Source organism: Corvus moneduloides, chromosome 8, assembly GCF_009650955.1.
Source record: "Corvus moneduloides isolate bCorMon1 chromosome 8, bCorMon1.pri, whole genome shotgun sequence".
In the NCBI taxonomy this organism is placed as follows: domain Eukaryota; kingdom Metazoa; phylum Chordata; class Aves; order Passeriformes; family Corvidae; genus Corvus; species Corvus moneduloides.
The window spans coordinates 30,001,897-30,020,826 of record NC_045483.1 but is presented as its reverse complement, the minus strand read 5'-3'; the positions used below and the strand labels follow the sequence as shown (position 1 = coordinate 30,020,826).

General features: G+C 41.1%; 1 protein-coding gene across 39 annotated transcripts in view; it reads left to right on the top strand.

Annotated features, from left to right (window-relative positions):
* ANK3 (ankyrin 3) overlaps window positions 1–18,930 on the top strand; it is a 255,966-nt gene that overhangs the window by 106,438 nt on the left and 130,598 nt on the right. For 27 of the 39 annotated variants that reach the window (XM_032115997.1, XM_032115995.1, XM_032115998.1 and 24 more), the window contains exons 2-7: window positions 9,802–9,903; window positions 10,369–10,467; window positions 10,866–10,964; window positions 14,355–14,453; window positions 17,799–17,984; window positions 18,559–18,582. In XM_032115997.1, the coding sequence (XP_031971888.1) occupies window positions 9,802–9,903; window positions 10,369–10,467; window positions 10,866–10,964; window positions 14,355–14,453; window positions 17,799–17,984; window positions 18,559–18,582 (609 nt within the window). The remainder of the gene's footprint in view (window positions 1–9,801; window positions 9,904–10,368; window positions 10,468–10,865; window positions 10,965–14,354; window positions 14,454–17,798; window positions 17,985–18,558; window positions 18,583–18,930) is intronic. The other 12 variants (XM_032115999.1, XM_032116005.1, XM_032116003.1 and 9 more) reach the window with 1 other exon arrangement.

The following is an 18,930-nucleotide window of genomic DNA, read 5'->3' as shown; positions in this document are numbered from 1 at the left end:
CAACAGCAGACTGAAATGGAAAACAAGCTATGGCAGGTTGTGGTCAGCAGGGAATTGCAGCTCCTGTAGGAGGACACGGCTAAGCCAGCACAGCCTGAAGTATTCCCTGATGGTATTCTCCAATAGGTCTCATGCATCCCCAGGCCAAGATGAAAATTGTTTCCTGGCAGGTTGCTCTGCTCCTGCATTTGAGGACTGTTAACTCTCCTGTGTGAAATTGCCCTCATGAGCTTGGGAAGTGCTAGTTAGGTATTTTTCCTCCTGAACCACCAAAATTACCTCAGTCAGTCTTTGGCTCTAGGAGGATGTTTGAATCCTTTGGTTTCTTGGTTCCATTGATTCTCTCTCCTTGTACCAGGGTATATCTATTTCACAGCAGGTCTACAAAGAGGTGTCAGGACAGGTGGTTCTGTAAATGTTACAAGCTCTCCTGAGGTTGCTACGACCGACCTCATGGGATGCCTCTAACTGGCCCTGCAGAACACACTGGTAGCAAGTTAATGGCTGTGTTGCAAATCTTGCCTCATGAGTCCTCTTAGTACCCAAAAGCTCTTTAGATAATTTCCACTGGCCCTTCAGGTTCTCTGTCTGTCACATCAGCCATGTGGAGTTTTCCAGATAGAAGCTCTTCAACAAGGTGTCCAAGTGTGTAATTGGAAGAGGTTCTTTACTCCTGACACAGGTCATAATCCCTGCTATGGAAACCAATACATTGGCACTCATAAACTGATAAAGGTTTGTAATTCTTGTAAGAATCCTAAACTTTATGTCCCCCGCAAAAATAAAGAAAAATTAAACGTCTAGTGGATAGCTTTAAAGCTATCCATTCAAATGCCTTTTAAGCCTAAAAAACCCTAAACTGTAATTATATGTGGGGTTTGCAGTGCTGGCCGGGTAAATTGGTGTGTGCCTGTGTATATTTTTGCCACTACTGAAATGGCTTGACCAGTTATTATCAAACAATCTTTCAGTTTAATGATAGTTATCATTTCAAAGTCCAAGGCAGAATCAATTTGGTTTTAAATGAAAGTTGACTTCAAAAGCAGGCATTAAGTAGAAATTTCTGAATTCATGGTACTGAAAACTCTTAATAGATTATGTAGCTTGTCTATAGTTTCTATAGCTTATTTGCTACAGTATTTTTAGGGAAAATTTATGTTCATTGCACTTCCCCTGACTTGAGTTTCACCACATCTGATTGAAGCATATTTATGTTAATATTTTGGTATGAAATAAAATCTCTCTCCCTAAAATCAACAGTATTATCTCATGTAGGTTGATATGATTTTTTTTTTTCCCCATCTGAAATTATAGACGAATAAAAACCCTTTACAAAATGTTTTGACAAGAGTTGCTGAATTCTTTTCCTCTTCTTTTTGGGTCCTGATTCTAAAATGAGATACACAAAGAGAAGAGGAGGTGGACTGGCTGATATTATTCATGCAGGGATCTGAAGAATGTGACTTTAGCATGGAAGTGGCTTTAAACTTGGGCCTGAGATGTGCTGAAATTATCTCCTTGCTCATTGGATAGTCAGTTTCTGAGAGAAAAATAGCAGGGAGGAGATCAATGGCATCTCATCTAGCTTGACGTATGAGAGAGTTATTATCTTCAGGTGAATATAAACTTAAGAAGAAGCCCTCGAAGCACATCCAGCCCTTCTCTGGCTCTTTGTGACTGTGGTAGCAGTTATGAAAGCCAGGGATTTTTCACTTGTAAATGTATGGTAGGAAAACTTAAGAGAGTGAGAGATGAGTCATTATGGGTTCAGAAGTTTCTTCCCAGAGTTTGAAATAAACTTCTAGCAGCTGAGACCTTCAGCCTGGAGAATGAGTCTTGAATTTGAAATGCCCAAATCTTTTGCCTTTTAATGCATCAGATCCTTTTCATTGCCTATACATGTGAGTTGGTCACAAAGGGCCTGGTTCTTACCCTGGTTGTCACTTGTCATGGAGTACAGTGATTCACTGGTGAAACCAGGGATTTTGCCAGTTTTAGGGTCTTCAACAGTGTGTCCCAATTTACCTTGTCATTTGTCTTTTCATCCAGCAGTCTGATAGCTGAAAAGTCAGTATTAAAGACTTTTACAGTCTTCTTATACACTTCTATGTTGTTTTCCCATTAAAATTATTCTTGTACTTTGTTGTTCTTGCATATTTAGAAAGCTTGTCTGTGTTTTGCAGATGTACATTGATTTTTGTAGTCCTCGATCTTGCTTTTGGTGTTACTAATTTAATACATTCATACCAGTAATTGTTTTCATAAATTCTTCAGGTGAAGCTGGCACGTGAAACCTGTGTTTCAAAAATCTCAAAACTTCATCTGTGCAAATGGGCAAAGTGTATGGAAATAGTGTAGACCCTCACCTCCTGTCTGAACTGTGTCTCTGTTTGGTCTCAGTTCAGATGGTTTTGGTTGGGTTGTCAGATCATAATTTTGTATAGAATTGCAGTTAAGTTATTCTGTATTTGTTGAGTATCTATGTTGGCAAGTAAATAAAGTAGAGATGACATCTTTAGGGGCATTTTCAACTTGGATATTATGTTCAACATATTACAGATATTAAATGTGAATGTTAGGCAAGAGTTTGCCATAGCTCTGTGTCTTTTGTGCCTTGGAAATCACAACCCCCTTTGCTATTCGTAGAGAATCAAAACAATAGCAGCTGGTTTTCCTTTCTATCTCGTGCTTGAGCTTTCTTAGGAAGCAGTCATTCAGGCATTTAAAGACACCCAGGCGGGATTAGTGGTGTCACAAGTCACAGGACTGACTGAAGAAGGCTGCATGCACAAAGTCTAAGCAACTTACACAGTGAGCAAGCTGCATCACAGCTCCACAGCAGGCGTTTGTCACTGCAAGCAAACAATGCGCTCTAGACCTCTCTGTGCTGTTAAGGGCAGCCACAAACACCTTCTTTACTGGAAGCTGTGAAACGTTCTTGGATGTACCAGCCTTGACATCTCTGGCTGTGGGTCCTTTTGAACCACCTTCTACTACAAGTGGTTCATTTTTCATGGGAACGGGGCGCATATTCAGCATTTTGCCAAGACAGACTCCAAGAAGTCGAGTGGTGCAAGTGATCTTGAAAATGGTTCATACTAAACCTGCACTTTGTCTTGTGGTCTGGCAAAGAAAGAGGCTTACTTGTTTTCATGATTGTTTTCCTGGTTTGGCCAAAGATTTCTAGAAGGAAGGAGCTGCACCTAAAGTGAGTTTTCTGCTCTTGTTTTGAACTGCTTTAATGTTTCATTCAAACATTTCAGGAGATGTTTCATTTTTCTCTACAAGCATGATAAGATTGACTACTGTACAGGGATTGATCCTCACTTGTTGAAAATGCAGTCGATTATAGATTCACATGCAAATTTTGCAGAAATACAAGAAGTTTTAGTCTCCACGAGGGTAGACCATGAAGAAAGTTTTGCACAGCCTAAAACCAGCATGGTTTTTAGCGTGTGGAAAACATACTGAAGTTATCGTGTTGGAATAGGGCCCTTTATGGGGACATTCCAAATAGCATCATATCTTTGGCTGCTTTATCCTGCTCAATACAATAATATGATCAAAGAAAGTTGATGATTAAATTGTGTGATAGGGCAAACAATTAGAGGGATTCGTTTGGGTTTTGATTAGTAATTATATTGTTTCTCTTTTTGCAGTCATGTTCAAAACAGCTGGCCTTCCCTAGCCAAAAGATGTGTCCTCTGAATTGTCAGGCACTAGGAGTGGAGCTTTTCCTGTCGCCCTGAGGTTGTGTTTCGGGCTGTGATCCCCAAAGCATGTCTCTGAAGGGTAATTAACAGCACAGCTGAGGATGATAGCAATTGGCCCCAGGCTGGTACATCCTTATCAGAAGAAATGCATACGGTAGTATGGGATGTAAAGCATGAGTATTTGTTTGCACAGAGAACATCATTCATCCAGTGCAATCAGCCCCCTTTCTAATAGAGAAGATACAATTGGAAAATTTTAATAGTGGTTTAGTTAAAAGGTAGCAGGGAGATACAAGGGATTAGAGCCTCTTGGAGGACAGATGAAGAGTCTCCCCATGACAGTGATGTGGCTGGTTTATTTCATGTGGTTCAGACACTGCTGTTAATTGGCTGCTGTAGTTTATTTGGAATAAAATTTTGTTGCTTACCAAGTGAGGGTAACACATTTGCTTGGAGGAAAATTCTAAATTAGCATAGGAGCAAAATTTAAGCAATGCCAAGGTCCTCCCATTTCCAGCGTCATGCTTAGTGCCCATCAGAGTTAAGCTTTCCTGCAGAAAAATTGCCAGTGGCTGCAGTAAGCCCACTATTATCAAAAATAAGCAAAAATGTTATCACCCATTTCCTCAGATCACCTCATGCTGCTGTAAGACTCTCTTTGTTGAGCACATTTCCAAATGGAAGTAACATAAGTTCATCCCTTAAAATGAGGTCATTGCCTCTCCCCACAACAAATGTTAGGCATGGTTAGCATCTTTTTGTTGGGACTCAAGCCAGAATGCATCCTGCTCTGGCACAATGGGAACCTGCTGGGGGTTTCCCTTCACAACAGCTACAGTTAAAGATGGAGTGAAAAACAAAACCCTGCTCCCAATGTGAAAAAGACTGGATTTTTAATCTGAAAAAGAGGCCACTGTAAGCAGAACACAAAGGAAAGAGAGATGAGCATAATAAAATACCACCAATATGGGAGGAGGCCTGTGCACGTTAAAAATAATGGCTTTGCACTTTCAAGGGTTCACTCAATAATAGGTATTCTCTGTTTTCTTAAGGGACCCTCTGTAGTGCAGTGGAAAAACAGGCCAGACCCTGGATTGACAGTCAGTGCAAATTTTCTAATAGTTGTCATCTTTAGCCATGATAAATAGTCTCTTACTTCGCTGGAAGCACTTGAAGAAAAAGAGTGAATATGTATTTGCTAGCGTGAGTCAGCATCAGCATTTTCTGGAGGCTTAAGGTAATATCCAAGTGACTGAGGAGTTAGTCTTTGCTGCAATAGAAATATTTTAAACTGTTGTAGCTTTTCCTCAAAATGGGGAAGCAGTTCTCAGGTCCCTGTGCACCACAGAGTCTTCATCTTGTGGCGGGACTAGGGGACCATAAGGTAAAGAAGGGTTGGCAAACAGAGTGCTGCTGCCAGCACAGCTTATTCAGCCTCAGCCCTTTCCTGAGATGTCCCTGGGACGAAGGCTGTTGAAAATGAGCTCCAGACTGGAAAACTGTTGTGTGCTGCAGGTAGCCTGCAGTCTGCAAGCTCATCAGCCTGCTGTACATTAGAGAAGGGGTTTTTTTATAGCATCATACGTTAAAGGGAAATACACAAATCTAAAAGAAATACATATTGCATAAAACCTGCCTTCAGTAGCCAGTCATCTGCATTTGCACATTTCTTAAAACTAGAAACAGTCCCTTTTTCTTCCAAGAAAGTATGGGGAGAGAGGGGAGAAATCATTCCATCTGTGAAGAAAAAGCTTGATTTTATGTATTCATCAGTACTGGTACTCCCATAAACCCACTGTTTATTAAATACTCTCTGAATAACCATTCCAGAGCTAAATGCTGTGCACGGGATCTGAAGTTTGTCTCTCCAAGAATTAAAACACTTGTAAGAATCTTGATTTTTAATTTTAATCTGCATCTAGAATTTGAAAAGGTAGCAGCCACAGGAAGCCCATGAGGGAGCGGGGAAAGGCTTTGGGGACACAGCCTGACAACAGGGATCCAGTGCAAATGCACAGGAAGGGCTTCAATCTTTGTGGCTGACTGCAAGAGCATCTAAGATTCAGGGTGCTTTGATGTATGTCCCATGCCTGTTGTTCTCTTGATATTTGTTAAGACCACGGAGAATCAAAAGCCAATTTTCATCTTCATTTCATATTTGGATTGATTACAAAAGAAGAGAAAGGGATCTGAACAGGCTGCAAGCATCCAGAATGCTTCTCAGGAATATTGAAGTTTAATTAGTATTGAAGAATAAAGGCATTGGGTCTGGTGGGGGAATGTCCTGTAGACAGAGTGCCTATGTCTGTGTGGGGTTCTTATTTTCCAGCACCAGCTGGTTTGGAAGGTGACAATGGGCATGTGGAGAAGAACTGCCCACAGAGAGGAGCACATGGGTGTCCTGGGCGATGGCTGGAAACCCAAAACCCTTTTCCCCCCTGCTGTGGCTGTTAATGCACTTCATATAGCAGGTCCTTTATCAGTCTTTGAGATGGGCTTCCAGGAATGATGGCAATCCAGAAAAATAATTATTAACATTATTCTTACACTTCATTGATCTTTAAAATCCTCCAGTGATTTGAGCCTAGCTCTGGTGCTGTTTCTGACTGTTAACGCTGAGGCAATTTACAGGCTCTAGCAGGAACTCCAAGATGCTCTTTTTTGAACAAAACAGTGCCAATTGCAAATAACGTTTTTCTACTCTACTGAGCTATTTAAAAACAAAAAACCAAACCCAACAAATTTAGGCTTAAAATACAAATGTAAAGTTGGGAAATTTTGGGTTCAGAAACATAAAAGTTGTGGATTGATGTTTTTGATCAATTCCTTTGGTTTTGGATGGAGAGTGTTCATTGGTTCTCCTGATTTTGGAAGTTTACCCCTTAGCAGGGGTACTCAAGACATTTTGCAGGGCAGAAGGTGGCTTGAAAGTCTCTCCTCTATCTGAGCAGGTCTGAAGTCATGCCTTAGTTATAGGGAAAGTGGAAGCTGGCAATGCTGCTTTTAGAGAGGCTGAAACTGCTTTTGGTTTCCAACAATGTTGTCCCTGTTTTCCCTCTAGTGTTACTGCTTGTTTCTGCTTATGGCAGAGGTGGAAATGGATGGAGAGAATCCCAGAAACCCTGCTGAGCTTCTTGCACAATTGTGCACCCTCAGTCTGTTACCCCTCTGTGCAAATCTCAAAGCTCCTGTGCATGGTGGCCCAGAATGGGTGAGCTAACCCCATCTGAGGGCTTTGGACCTTCAGCCAAGGCCAGAAAAAAAAGGTTTTCCCCTTTCTTAAAGCACAGGGATGTGTTCCACTCTGGCTGCTAAGGCAGTTCATGCACTTTCACACATTGGCTCACATCACGTTCAAGTAACTGGAAACCAGTAAGGTGGAAACTGGAAGTGCCAGCTCAGACCAGCTGAACCGAGGGAGGGTTTGGGTCATCGCCAGTGTGCTGTTAAAGGCAGCTTCTCTGAGTGCTTCCCAGTTGCTGGTGTCATGCCTGCATGTGTCAGTGCTGCTTTTCTTGCACAGTGCCCTTGTGCTTGAGCACTAGGAGTCCAGGCTGAAAGGTGAGTGGGATGCTGGGCCCAGCACCACACTGACCCCACTGCTCGGATGGCAGCCTGGCTGCCGGTGTCAGTGGCGTGTCTGGACACTTTTAGCTGTTTTGGAGTGAGTTTTGAGGGATGGCTAGCAAAGGAGGACTTGCTGTTAGCTTGAGGGATTTCAGGAGTGGATTCGTGCACCACTTAGCAGCACCTGAGATAGCTTGGTTTGAGACATTTTTATTTTGCCTCAAGGCTGGGACTGTGACCTGAACTTTATCGTTCCTCCTGTTAGTGAACAAGTGCTTCCCAGAGTCCTTAAGTCTTCCAAGAATCCTTAAGTCCAAAAGTCATGCCCAACTCTGTAAAAGACACAGACATTGCTCTCCCTCCACAGTGAAACTGTAGTTAGTGATTAACGTGATTATCAGCTATTTATTGCTCCTTGTGCCTCTCCCCCTGCATTTTGTTTGAGCAGATTGGATTAGGATGTGTCTGCGGACGAGCAGCGTTCCTTGTCTGGTGTGTATTAATGCGCCTGGCGGAATCTGATTTTCCAGAGCGAGCTGCTCTGGCACATCCCTTCCCCACCCAGGAGCAGCTGTAAACAGCTGATGTTAATTCTGTCCCCCTGCTGACTGTGCCAAACAGAGATGCCATTGCCCTCTGACAAAAAGGCTCCCGCTCTATTGAGTCCTCCCTCGTACCTTTAGTAATGCTGATAAAATGCTGACCTGTTTTTTACCCCAGTGACTGCTGTTGCTAAGCACTGAGAATATGACCTGTCTCCTGTAATAATCTGCATTGCACAATTCAGATGATCTCCCAAATGAAAGCAGCTCTCAAGGCAGCTTTTCTTCCCCATGGTCTTTACAGTTATGACCGTGTGCTTTGCAGCAGCACCTTGTTTTTGGTGAAGCTTAACCAAACACCAGTATTTGGGGGCTGTTTTGTTGGAAGGACGTTGCAGAAGCTGGTTTGTGATGATCAGTGTGGCATGCTTGGAAAAGAGCGATAAAGAGCAGGGAAGAATGTAAGCTGGTGACTTGTCACTGCAAAGTGGAATGCCAAGTGTGCAAAACTCAGGAGAAAACAGGGAGTTCATAAGTATTGGTTCGTAAGTAATGGTCCTCTTCATAGAAGTGAGATCTTGTTGTAGTGGAAGTACTGGTGAAATGGTCTTGTAGCTTGTTTGGGTACAAGGAGAAAAACAGATTTCCTACACACTTACCATTTCGGTGTTGTCGAGCCCAAGATTGCTTCATCCTGCACATGAAGGTGGCTCCCCATGGGCTTGGAGCAATGCTTGAACACAACATCCAGTTTGCAGTGGCTGTATCGACAGGAGAGGAGAAAACTCTACAGCAAATCCAGAAATTTGGAATTAAAATATATATATTTGTATTTGAGCAACAGATAAGTAACTGAGCTTTGGTGCCAGGGTGCTTTGTATTTCTCTTAGCACTCACAACCTTTATTGTTTAGTCTAAAGGTAGTTGTTGCACTCTTTCAGAAATGTGAAAAGATCACAATGCACTGGTAGCTGCAATGATGTAAGCCTGGGATGAAATGATACTGAGAGTGAAAGAACCCAGACAATTCCTGCTATACCAATCTAGAAGAGGGCACAAAAAATGTGTTGACTGCCCAACATGCCAGGGAAAGCTGTGGCACAGATAAAATCAAAGATTATGTGATTTGTCCCTCTTGAAAGCTAACCCAGTTCATTCCATTTGCTCCAAGGCAGGATCAGCATTATCTAAACTGTCCTCCGTGGATATTTGCATAACTTGTTAAAACCCTCTGGGGATGGGACTTGCTCTCAGTGATTCCTTCCTGACTTAACCAACATTTCTGCTGTCCTTACGTTCAAAGCTGAAGTCCCCATGAAGTAAATTTCCATAGCTATCTTTAATGCGAAGTCTGACAAAAAGGAAAATGCAGTTTATGTAATGGCACTGTACCTAGAGATTTCTGGCTTCTTCATTGAATGTAGACAGATGTTGTCAATAAAATGTACTATAAAATGAAGGATGGAGAAAATAAACCAAAATGTTAGCAGACATGAGATTTTGAAATGTGTTCATTTGTAGCACTATGGGGTTTTTAATTCCACTAATCCAGTCCTTCAAGGTTGAGTATTCTGATTTTTTTTTTAAATCTCTCATGTTAGTTAGTTCTCACAGCACTGGTCAGCTCTGTTCAGCTTGGACACTGAAAGTGGTGTGGCACCTTTGGAAAGAGCAGTGTGGTTTCCATGCAGGCTAGTGCTGAGCTTCCCCTTGTTTGTGTGCCATGCTGGGTGCCAGATGTGTCCCTGGCTGCTGGCCTTGCGTGTGAGACAGTGCTCCATAATTCATGTTCATGAGTGAAGTCGAGCCTCGTGCTGCCTGCTCAGGATTTGACCCACATTTGATAAGGTGGTTTGGGATCTTTGTGTCTAGTTAAGTGGATGTACAATATGTTGTATCATTAATAATTCCTTTGCCACCAAAATGTGGTTTTATACTGTGCCTTAATTTCTAATGGGACTTTTCTTTTTTTCTTGTAGTCTGACACAAATGCAAGTTACCTGAGAGCAGCTCGAGCTGGCAACTTGGAAAAAGCTCTTGACTACTTAAAAAATGGAGTGGACATCAACATTTCAAATCAGGTTGAAAAATATTTTGGTCAAATTTTCTGGATAAATACCTTTCTCACTGTTGCTCAAATTTCTCTTTATATTTGAACTTCATGTCAAAGATAACTTTGTGGTTTTTGATGAACCATGTTTACATATCTTACCCAATGAAAACTTTTTATTTTAACCCTTTACTCAGACACCATTTCACTTGCACTTGGAGAATGTGCTATTCAACCTTATCTTTCATTCTGTTTGTATTGCATTAGATCATGGAACAGTACACAGAGCTTGAGACCCCAGAGCCAGTATATCTTGACTTAATTCTTACTCTGTCCTTATAATCTAGCTCTTGTAAAGTTTACCTAAGTGTAGCTTTTTGTAAGCAGTCCTCTCAGTGGGATAATAATAATTTGTCTCCTCTTTGCTTGGTAAACTGGAAAACCTTTGGTAATCCCTCTAATTGCTTTTCTTTTTCCCCTTCCTTTTTTAAATCAGAATGGGTTGAATGCTCTCCATCTCGCTTCCAAAGAAGGGCACGTAGAAGTTGTTTCTGAGCTCATCCAGCGAGGTGCCAGTGTGGATGCGGCCACAAAGGTCAGTCAGGCCTATCTGGTTGTTCCCTTGTTCACGCTGCTGGCCTGTGCACAAGGTGTTGGCCAAGTGATTACAGACTGTGCTGCAGCAGTAATTGCCCATTTTCCACTGCTAGGGCGGGGTTTCAATAATTGTTTAATAGAAACAATGATAGCAGATGATAGTAAATGAAACAGATTGCTAGGGAGGAGATTTCCTGAACAAACTGTGGATTCCTGTTTTGGTTTCTGTCCATGCCATGTCTTCTAGAATAACACACCCATTAGCAGTATTCAGTTTAAGAGTATTTTGTTGCAAGAAATACTATATTCTAAAGTGGGAGGTGTTCTTGATTGTACTGTTATGTATTCATGCTCAGGTTTTGTACCCTTTTCAAGTGTCACTGTCTCTAATTCCAGAAAGGAAACACAGCATTGCACATAGCATCCCTCGCTGGACAAGCAGAAGTCGTCAAAGTGTTGGTCACGAATCGGGCCAATGTCAATGCACAGTCTCAGGTACAGTCGTATGTCCCTGTACCGACAACTTTGCTGACATTAAAATTGTTCTCCTCCTAGAAACTCCGATATTAGCAAGTATATTGTAGATCTTACTGTGTTAATGTTGGCTCTTGAAAGTAGGGTTGATAGTCAGTGAGATGAACCTCAGATCTGCCCTAGGAGTGTCCTACAAGCTGCTGCTTGTTAGAGCTGGAAGAGACGGTGATAGAACAGGAGAGTGGGAGAGAACGTTTTCAAAGGATCCTGTTTCACATAATTCACTGTCTCAGGCTTAATTGAACCCATCCCCTTTCCTTGCACAAGGAGGTACTGCAGGCATATGCAGAGTTTGTAGGTTTGGTTCAAGTCCTTTGAATGAACGTTTAGGTCAACTATAGAGAATTTGAAATACAAGAAAACAGCGCTGGTGCTACAAGCACAGCAGTAAAACAAAACAGAGAATCACTGGCTCAAACAATGCATAAACTACAGATTGTTGAAAGTTAGGCAGCTGTGCCAGCAGTGTCCTGCAAGCCACCCTGTTCCTGTTCTCCCTGTTCAGGGGCTGGCAGGCAGTGTCAGAGAAGAGACAGTCTTCTCATCTGGCCCAGGATTACCATTTTTCTCTATTATAAAGATGTGGGCATGAAAATAAATGTTTGTTTAAAAAAATTACATTTTAAAGGAGGAGGGTGGGATTTTTTATTGGTCTCTCAAATAATAGGAACAAAAAATAACGGGATCTGTTTCAAGAAGTTAGTTAGTTAGTTGTGGTCTGTATTTCATGGGTTTTTCACCTAAATGAAAGAAATAAATGACTCAGTTCTTCTTTCTTACTCTTTTATACTAGCTTGATACAGCAATATTTGGAACCATATAACTTAAATTTAAAGAGAACAACAACAAAAAGTATTTTTAGGTAAAATCTCCCATGGCTGTTAAGAAGTAAAATAAAGCAGAAATATTAGCTATGCTTTTCCTGTTAAAGAAATTAAGATGGAATTGACAGAATCTTTTCTGCTTGTGTTTGAGAACTTGTGTATTCGACCCTGAAACTAAAAATAATCTGAGATTGTAAACATCTTATATAACTGCATTGTCCATACACCCTAAGGTTTTGCCACATGTTACTCTTACTTTGCTAACGTAAAAGAATTAAAGATTGTTTCTCCCCCACCCCATGATGGAGGCCTTTGAAGTCTTTACTTGGAACACCCATGTAACACATCTTCTGGCCATTCCACATCAATACCTGGCAGTGAGATGTCCCAGCTGGGGTTTGTCTTTTGAGGAGGTCCCTGGTGCTCCCTGTTATCAAACTGCCCCTGGACCAGCTTTGTCTGTGGTATTGAGCTTCCCTTGAGCTTTTTCTCCTCTTTCCTTGGAGGTAACAGCTCTTCCATGCTAACAGTGCCAGTGTTAGGCCTTCTTCAACCAAATCTTCCTGCCTGTAAAAAAAACCAAAAAGCAAACCGTAAATTTGTGCTGAGTCTGAATTTTACACTTCTTCTAAGGGCTATTTATTATTACTGAAGACAAAATGCTTTTTTCAGACTTGTGGCTTTCTGGTAATTCCAGCCTCTTTGTAAAGAGAAAAGAAAATGTAAAATATGGGGTGGAAAGATGTTTAAAACTCTACAAAATTCAACACAGGAGAAAAGGTTCTGCTCTGCCTCCAAATGCTAATAATATTTGGTCCTGAGAACTTTTGCCTATTAATTGTTTTATGAAACTAGCAGTTAGGTGGTGTTTCCTACTTCCTTTCTAAAAGCAAATGTTTGAAAGTAAAAAAAAAAAAAATTAATCTTTATTTCTAGCTGAGTTAGTAAATAGATACAGAGTATGCCATGAAATGATGGGGACAAATGCCAGACTGCTGTTCACTGTAATAACTTGTAGTGTGACATATGAGGTACCTTAGCAAGTGCTTCCGGGCTTCTTTTCTTTTTAATTAAGTACAATTTTGACTGTATGGTGACTGAAGTGTTCAACCTCTGTCCTGGAGAGTGCATTAACACACTGCTAGCCTTGGGCTTGGGCTCTGTGAGCCCTTCAACCCCTTCTTTGTGCTTGTAGCGATGCTTTCTTGAAGAGAGATCAAAATATCAAAGTCCTGGAACCACAGCAGGCCCTGCTGCCTGTGCAGGCCTTGTAAACATGTGGCTTCACAGCTGCTCGGTGTCTCGCTGGTGGTAAAGTTCCTCTTGGATCAAACATCCGTTTCCTCTGCAGCTGTCCTTTGTTGTGACCTCCTCTTTGTCCCTGCTGCCAGCGTGGCCGCGTGCTTGGCCTCGGGTCACCTGTGCTCTCCTGTGCCCGGTGCTGGATGTGTGCCCTGCCCCTCTGCCCCGCTGCTCTGACTGGCAGATGTCTCTCAGCTGTTCCCACTGCGCTCCTACAGCTCAGCCCAATTTCACTGCCATAGGTCTGAAGCTGTGGTCTCCCTACCTCTCACCAGAGCCCAGTTTTTTGTTTGATGTAAATATGTGGCCAAACTTCCCTCAGCTCATCTCTTTTCAGCCCCATTGTTTTTTGCAAAATCTAGGTCACTATCCTGTCTAACTGTGGCAGAGATTTCAGAAATTCTTAGAACAATAGGTAAAAAATACATTGCTTTAATATTAATCCCAAAAAATTCTATTTCTGACAGGCTGTGACCTGTTTACAATTAAGGTAAAGACAGAAGCATTGATTGTAAGAGGAAGGCATTCACCAACGAATGAGTTAAACTCTGTAGCTTCTAATACTTGTATTGCATTGATAGAAATCACTCACGTAAGCATAATTTGAGAGATGCTCTAATGTGGTCAGGAACACTGCTAAACCTCTGTCTCAAACTGCTGAGAACCAACGATCCTCACATCTCCTGGTGCCTGAAATATGAAGTAGCTCAGTGCCCACAAGCAGACTGTGCTCAGAAGGCAGCTCTTTGAGGAGATGGAAGGCAGAAGTAGCTGGCACAAGTGAAAGAGAAGTCAAAGCTAATGGAAAGAAGAGGAAAAAAAAGTCGATTACTCTGAAGAGTCACTGCTCTTGCTTTCACTACAGACTTGTATTGTATTTCCCTGTCCCGTTTTGCATTTCCAGTGCTGTGGCTATCAGGAATCAGAGCTCATTGCCACCAAATAATCTGTCCAGACTGATTTTTAGTTTAACTTCACAACAGATATGAAAGGAATTGTTCTCGCTTAGCTGTGGGAATTGTATCTGGTCAGCTGAAAGATTCCTCTGTGTCCTTTTAAATATTACCCTTCTCCCATCTTCACTTAAGCCGGTGTAGATCATGCCATTAACTGGTCTGTGAGCTAACAGTTTTTTTGCTTTTCACCCAATCTGCCCTCATTTGACAGATCTGTGGTATGTATAAGATGTTTGTGGGGTGTTAACACTTTTGTTTTCGTATTTCAGAATGGCTTCACTCCACTGTATATGGCAGCCCAAGAAAACCACCTGGAGGTTGTTAAGTTTCTTCTTGACAATGGTGCCAGTCAAAGCCTTGCCACAGAGGTAAAAGTTTGAATTTCACACTTTATGAACAAAGCAAAATGTGCTTCAGCAGTGATTTCTGCCAGAGTATATCAAACTAGTCTTTTAAATACAAAATTAAAGATTAATAAAAAGCTGTCTCTGTGAAGTGTGCTAATGAATAGAGTTATGGGCTTTTCAGCAATTTAAACTATCTCTTGCCATTTCTGAAATTAAAAAAAATTACTTTAACTAGAGACAGTTCTAAATATAGATGTGTTCTTAGTCATAACTGCTAATCTTTCAGGTTAAGTGCTCACACAGGGAAGCTGTGTGTATAATATAAAAGTTCTTTGTGCTTTCAGTAAAAATAGTGAGCAGTGAGAAGGGCGGCAACTATAAGGCAAGAGCAGCTGTTCACCTGTGCTTTGGGCCAGCACTGGGATATCAGAGAGAACCCAGGGTTACTTGGGGTTTGGGGCATTTCCTGAGTTGCTTCATTACTGAGTTGATACCCTCCCTGTGGCACTTGGTTACCCCACCTGGTGCTGCAGGGAGCATTTCAAGCTGACAGAAAGATACAGGATCCACCCTCAAAGGTGTTCTGTGATCTTTCTAGAGGAACACTTCATATTTCTTTCTTTAAAAAGTAATTCTAACTCGAAAAAGACAACCTGTGAGGAAAATAAATAACAAATATATTAATAGTTGTAAATGTATGGCATTGAGAAAGGTGTTGAATCTGATGAATTTTCAGTTGCCTTATTACCAGGATTTTGCAACCAAAATGTAAAAAGGTAGTTCAGGATGTGCTCTCTTTAATATTTATTGAATTCTAATTGCTCTACCAGTAGTGTTCCGTGAAGGAAATAATGCTTATTTGAAAAAGGCCTACTTTTTGAAAAATATGAACTGCACAATTAGTTCATTGCCACTATACCTCATAGTATCACTGTATAATGGTGTAAAAAGGAAATCTTATTCTTTTGAAGTCAACACTGTAAAAATGAATCGCTAATGGATCGAAACTGTGTTTCCAAAATCACTAAAAGTTAGTTATAACTAGAGATGTGCATACTACTTTCTGGAAATGCTCAAAGATATGAAAGTCAAGAAATACCAAAATGAAGTACTTTACATCTGGAAAATTAATTGAAAATTAGTTTTCAGAGGACTATTTCTACTTCTTTATAAAAACTTGGAAAGAAAGAAGACATAGACCTCCTAGAGATGTACAGCAGGTTCTGAATTCTGAAAATACTCTTGCCACTGTATGATTTTCTGAGAACAGATTTTTTAAAAAGTTTTGAGTGGGTACTTGGTTCTTTTTCTTTGGTATTGTTTTTCCCTTGAGCACTGTATGTCAGTTTAGGTTGAGCTTTTTTCCAACTCAGCTTGATGATAAGGTGCAATCTAATTTTATCCATGAGAATTCCTTTGAAGATACCAGACTACATAACAGTGGTTCCTTTATTGCCTTCCTTGTTTGAGATAGTTGTTTATGGGTTCTTTCTTACTTTCTCTCTTGGTACAGGTTTTCATGTAAATCCAATTTCTCTCTATCATTCTAAGTGCAAAAACTTTTGTAACTAAAGGATTGCCACTTAGCTAAATATTCTTTAAAATTAACTATTTAATCATGGTGTTTTAATCTAATTAAAGGAAAACGGTTCTATTTCCTGTAAGAAAAGACATTGTAGGTGTCTACACCACCTTTCTGTGAAGTGGCTGAATTTTCTGATGTGTAAATAGAGCAGGAAGCCAAAAACTCCAGTTTCTCCAGGCAAGAGCCCCCATTTCTGCAGGTACAGCAGAGCAGTATTGCCAGAGCCCTCTTGTGGGGATGCTCAGCGAGGGTTTTTGGCCGTCAGGACTGCAGAGCATCTTTCACACCCCGTGCCCCTCTGCCCGTGGCTGTTTGACCCCAGGAGCTGCTCGTGGCCTGGGACTGCAGCCCAGAGCCTGCCCCGGTGCTGGGAGATGCAGGCAGCAGGGAAACCTGGGTAAATGAGCATAAAACTCCTCGGGCTGGGGGGTGGACCTTGCTTGTTAGGACCCAGGAATTTCAGTGGTTTTCTTGGGTTTTCTTCCCCTCAGAAATTTTGAAAACACTCTTTTTCAGAACCCCTCCTGTTTCTCATCCTAAATAGAGGTGTTCTTTATTTTGAAGTTAGAGAGAGAAATTTGTTACTGAAAACATAACTTTTCATTCCTAAAGTTAAAAAGTTAACACTTCAACTCTGCACTGTTGACATAGAGTGAGGATCTACCTTTCTCTGTCACTGCTGAACTTTCATTTCACAGTTACATGGTTTCACCATGACAGCAGTAGTCGAAAAGTGAAAGAATGCGTTTGCTTGCTAAGCTGCAATGAGGTTTGGTGATACAGACTTTGGATATATTCATCAGGAGACAAATGGAATAAATAAATATCCCAAGTAGTTTTTCTTTGTGATTTTTTGGACTGCTTTATGGGTATTATCGTGGGTAAAGATGGATGTGCTCCTGGGTTGCAATGACAAATGTTTGGAAAGGAGCAGAATATAAATGACGACTCCTTCATTCTTTAGTTTTCTAAGAATCCGTAAAATAAAATTAAAATTAAAGACATAAAATTATAAATCCCAGACTGTACTTTTTATGTGTTTGAGGAATCTGCTCTAAAATCTGTTAAATAAAAACCTTCTGTTTTTCAGGGGTTTTATTCTCCATTGATTTGGTTATTAGCAAATCTGAAAGGAAATAACTATTTCTTGTAAGAGGATTGTCTGTCAAATTATATAAATTTTCATAAACAAAAATTGTAGCAGAACATCAGTACACTAGAAGAATGTGGTATTCTTAATTATTATATTTTAAACCCACATATAAAATATATTAGAGGATAGAGCTCAAGTGTTTTGTTTGTTTTGGTTTGTTTAGTTGTTTGGAGTTTTTTTAAAATAATTATAAAAATGTAGATTATAATCTGTAAGGAATGGATGATAATTTACTATTAAGACATCATTAGCAATTGTAATTTTAATATTCTGGCTTTTTATACATTTTTATATAATTAAGCACTTACATAAATAAGTATCTGTATAATTAACTGTGAATTTGTGAGTAATTTCACGCTTTTTTTTTTCCTCGAGTCTCAGTCATTTGTGTCTTACAATTTTATGTTGTGTCTGGAGTGCCAAAAAGGTGTTTTGAGTATTTGAAACCTTGTTCACCAACACTTTATTCCAATCTCAGGGTCGTTGCAGGCTGCTTTTAACTTGCACCATGTTACGCTTGGTTGAGTTTGAGCCAGCTCTGTTCCTAACGCTGAGATCTCTTCGCTTCCCCTTCCCACCCCATGGAAGGTTTGGAACACACGTTGATGGTGCCCGTTGTGTGTTGCAGGATGGTTTCACACCTTTGGCAGTAGCTTTGCAGCAAGGCCATGACCAGGTGGTTTCCCTGCTGCTGGAAAATGACACGAAGGGAAAAGTCCGCCTTCCTGCCCTTCACATCGCGGCTCGCAAGGACGACACGAAGGCGGCGGCTCTGCTCCTGCAGAACGACCACAACGCTGACGTGGAGTCAAAGGTCAGTTGGGAAAAGCCAGAAGGTCTGATGCTGTCAGGTGCTGACCACATCCAGGGGAGATCTCCCTCGCTGTGAATTATTTTGCTGCAGTTACACAGAACTTTCTCCTCTGACACCTGATTAAGAATAACGTTTCATTTGCCTCCTTTGCCTCTTTCTCCCCCGTTCCCTTGCTGTTTAAATCAGGGTTCATTTATCTTGTAGGAACCTTGCAAATGAAAAATAATAAACACAGTATTATTTGAATCATTCTCTTGGAAACAAAAGCCACTCCTGAAAGCAGTGGTGAGCTGTAGGTACTGTACAGTAAAGTCATTTGGTAAAGTCATACTGCAATAAAGTCAGTTGTCTGTGCAACTGCTACTTGGAGAACTTTGGTAAACATGTAACAATTAGCACTCAAAGTACTCGCTCATTTGGCTTCCCCCTGTGGAGCTTCCCGTGTGTGCCGGGCGTGCTGCCACCCGAGCTGCCATGCCACGCAGCCATCATGAAGCTTTCCGCATCCATGTCACCAGTGGTGGACTAACCGTTCATTTTTTCCCCCTCTTTGCTTCCAAATGTGTTAACCTAGATGATGGTGAATAGAACAACAGAGGTATATATAAATATATATATGCATCATCACTCCTCCATGACTTAGTGCTGCTGCATCATTTCTCCCTCCTGTCTGCATCGCCTATTATAGGATAGACACCTGCTTTAGATGAAATGAAGTAGCATGTGCTAGAGAAGACTGTAGTTTAGAGACCAGGGCTTTCTGCAGCTGAAACTAGGGTTTAAAAGTAAGAGCGAAGCATTCTTGGGAACTGAGTGCCGTCATAAAAGGGCCGTATTGTATGAGATGGAGTTTTCAGGGATTCTCATGGAGCACGTGTTTATCAGATGTGTTAAGAGCTGCAGACAACCCTGTCATGTTGTGCATCCAGGTCTGATTCTAGGCTTC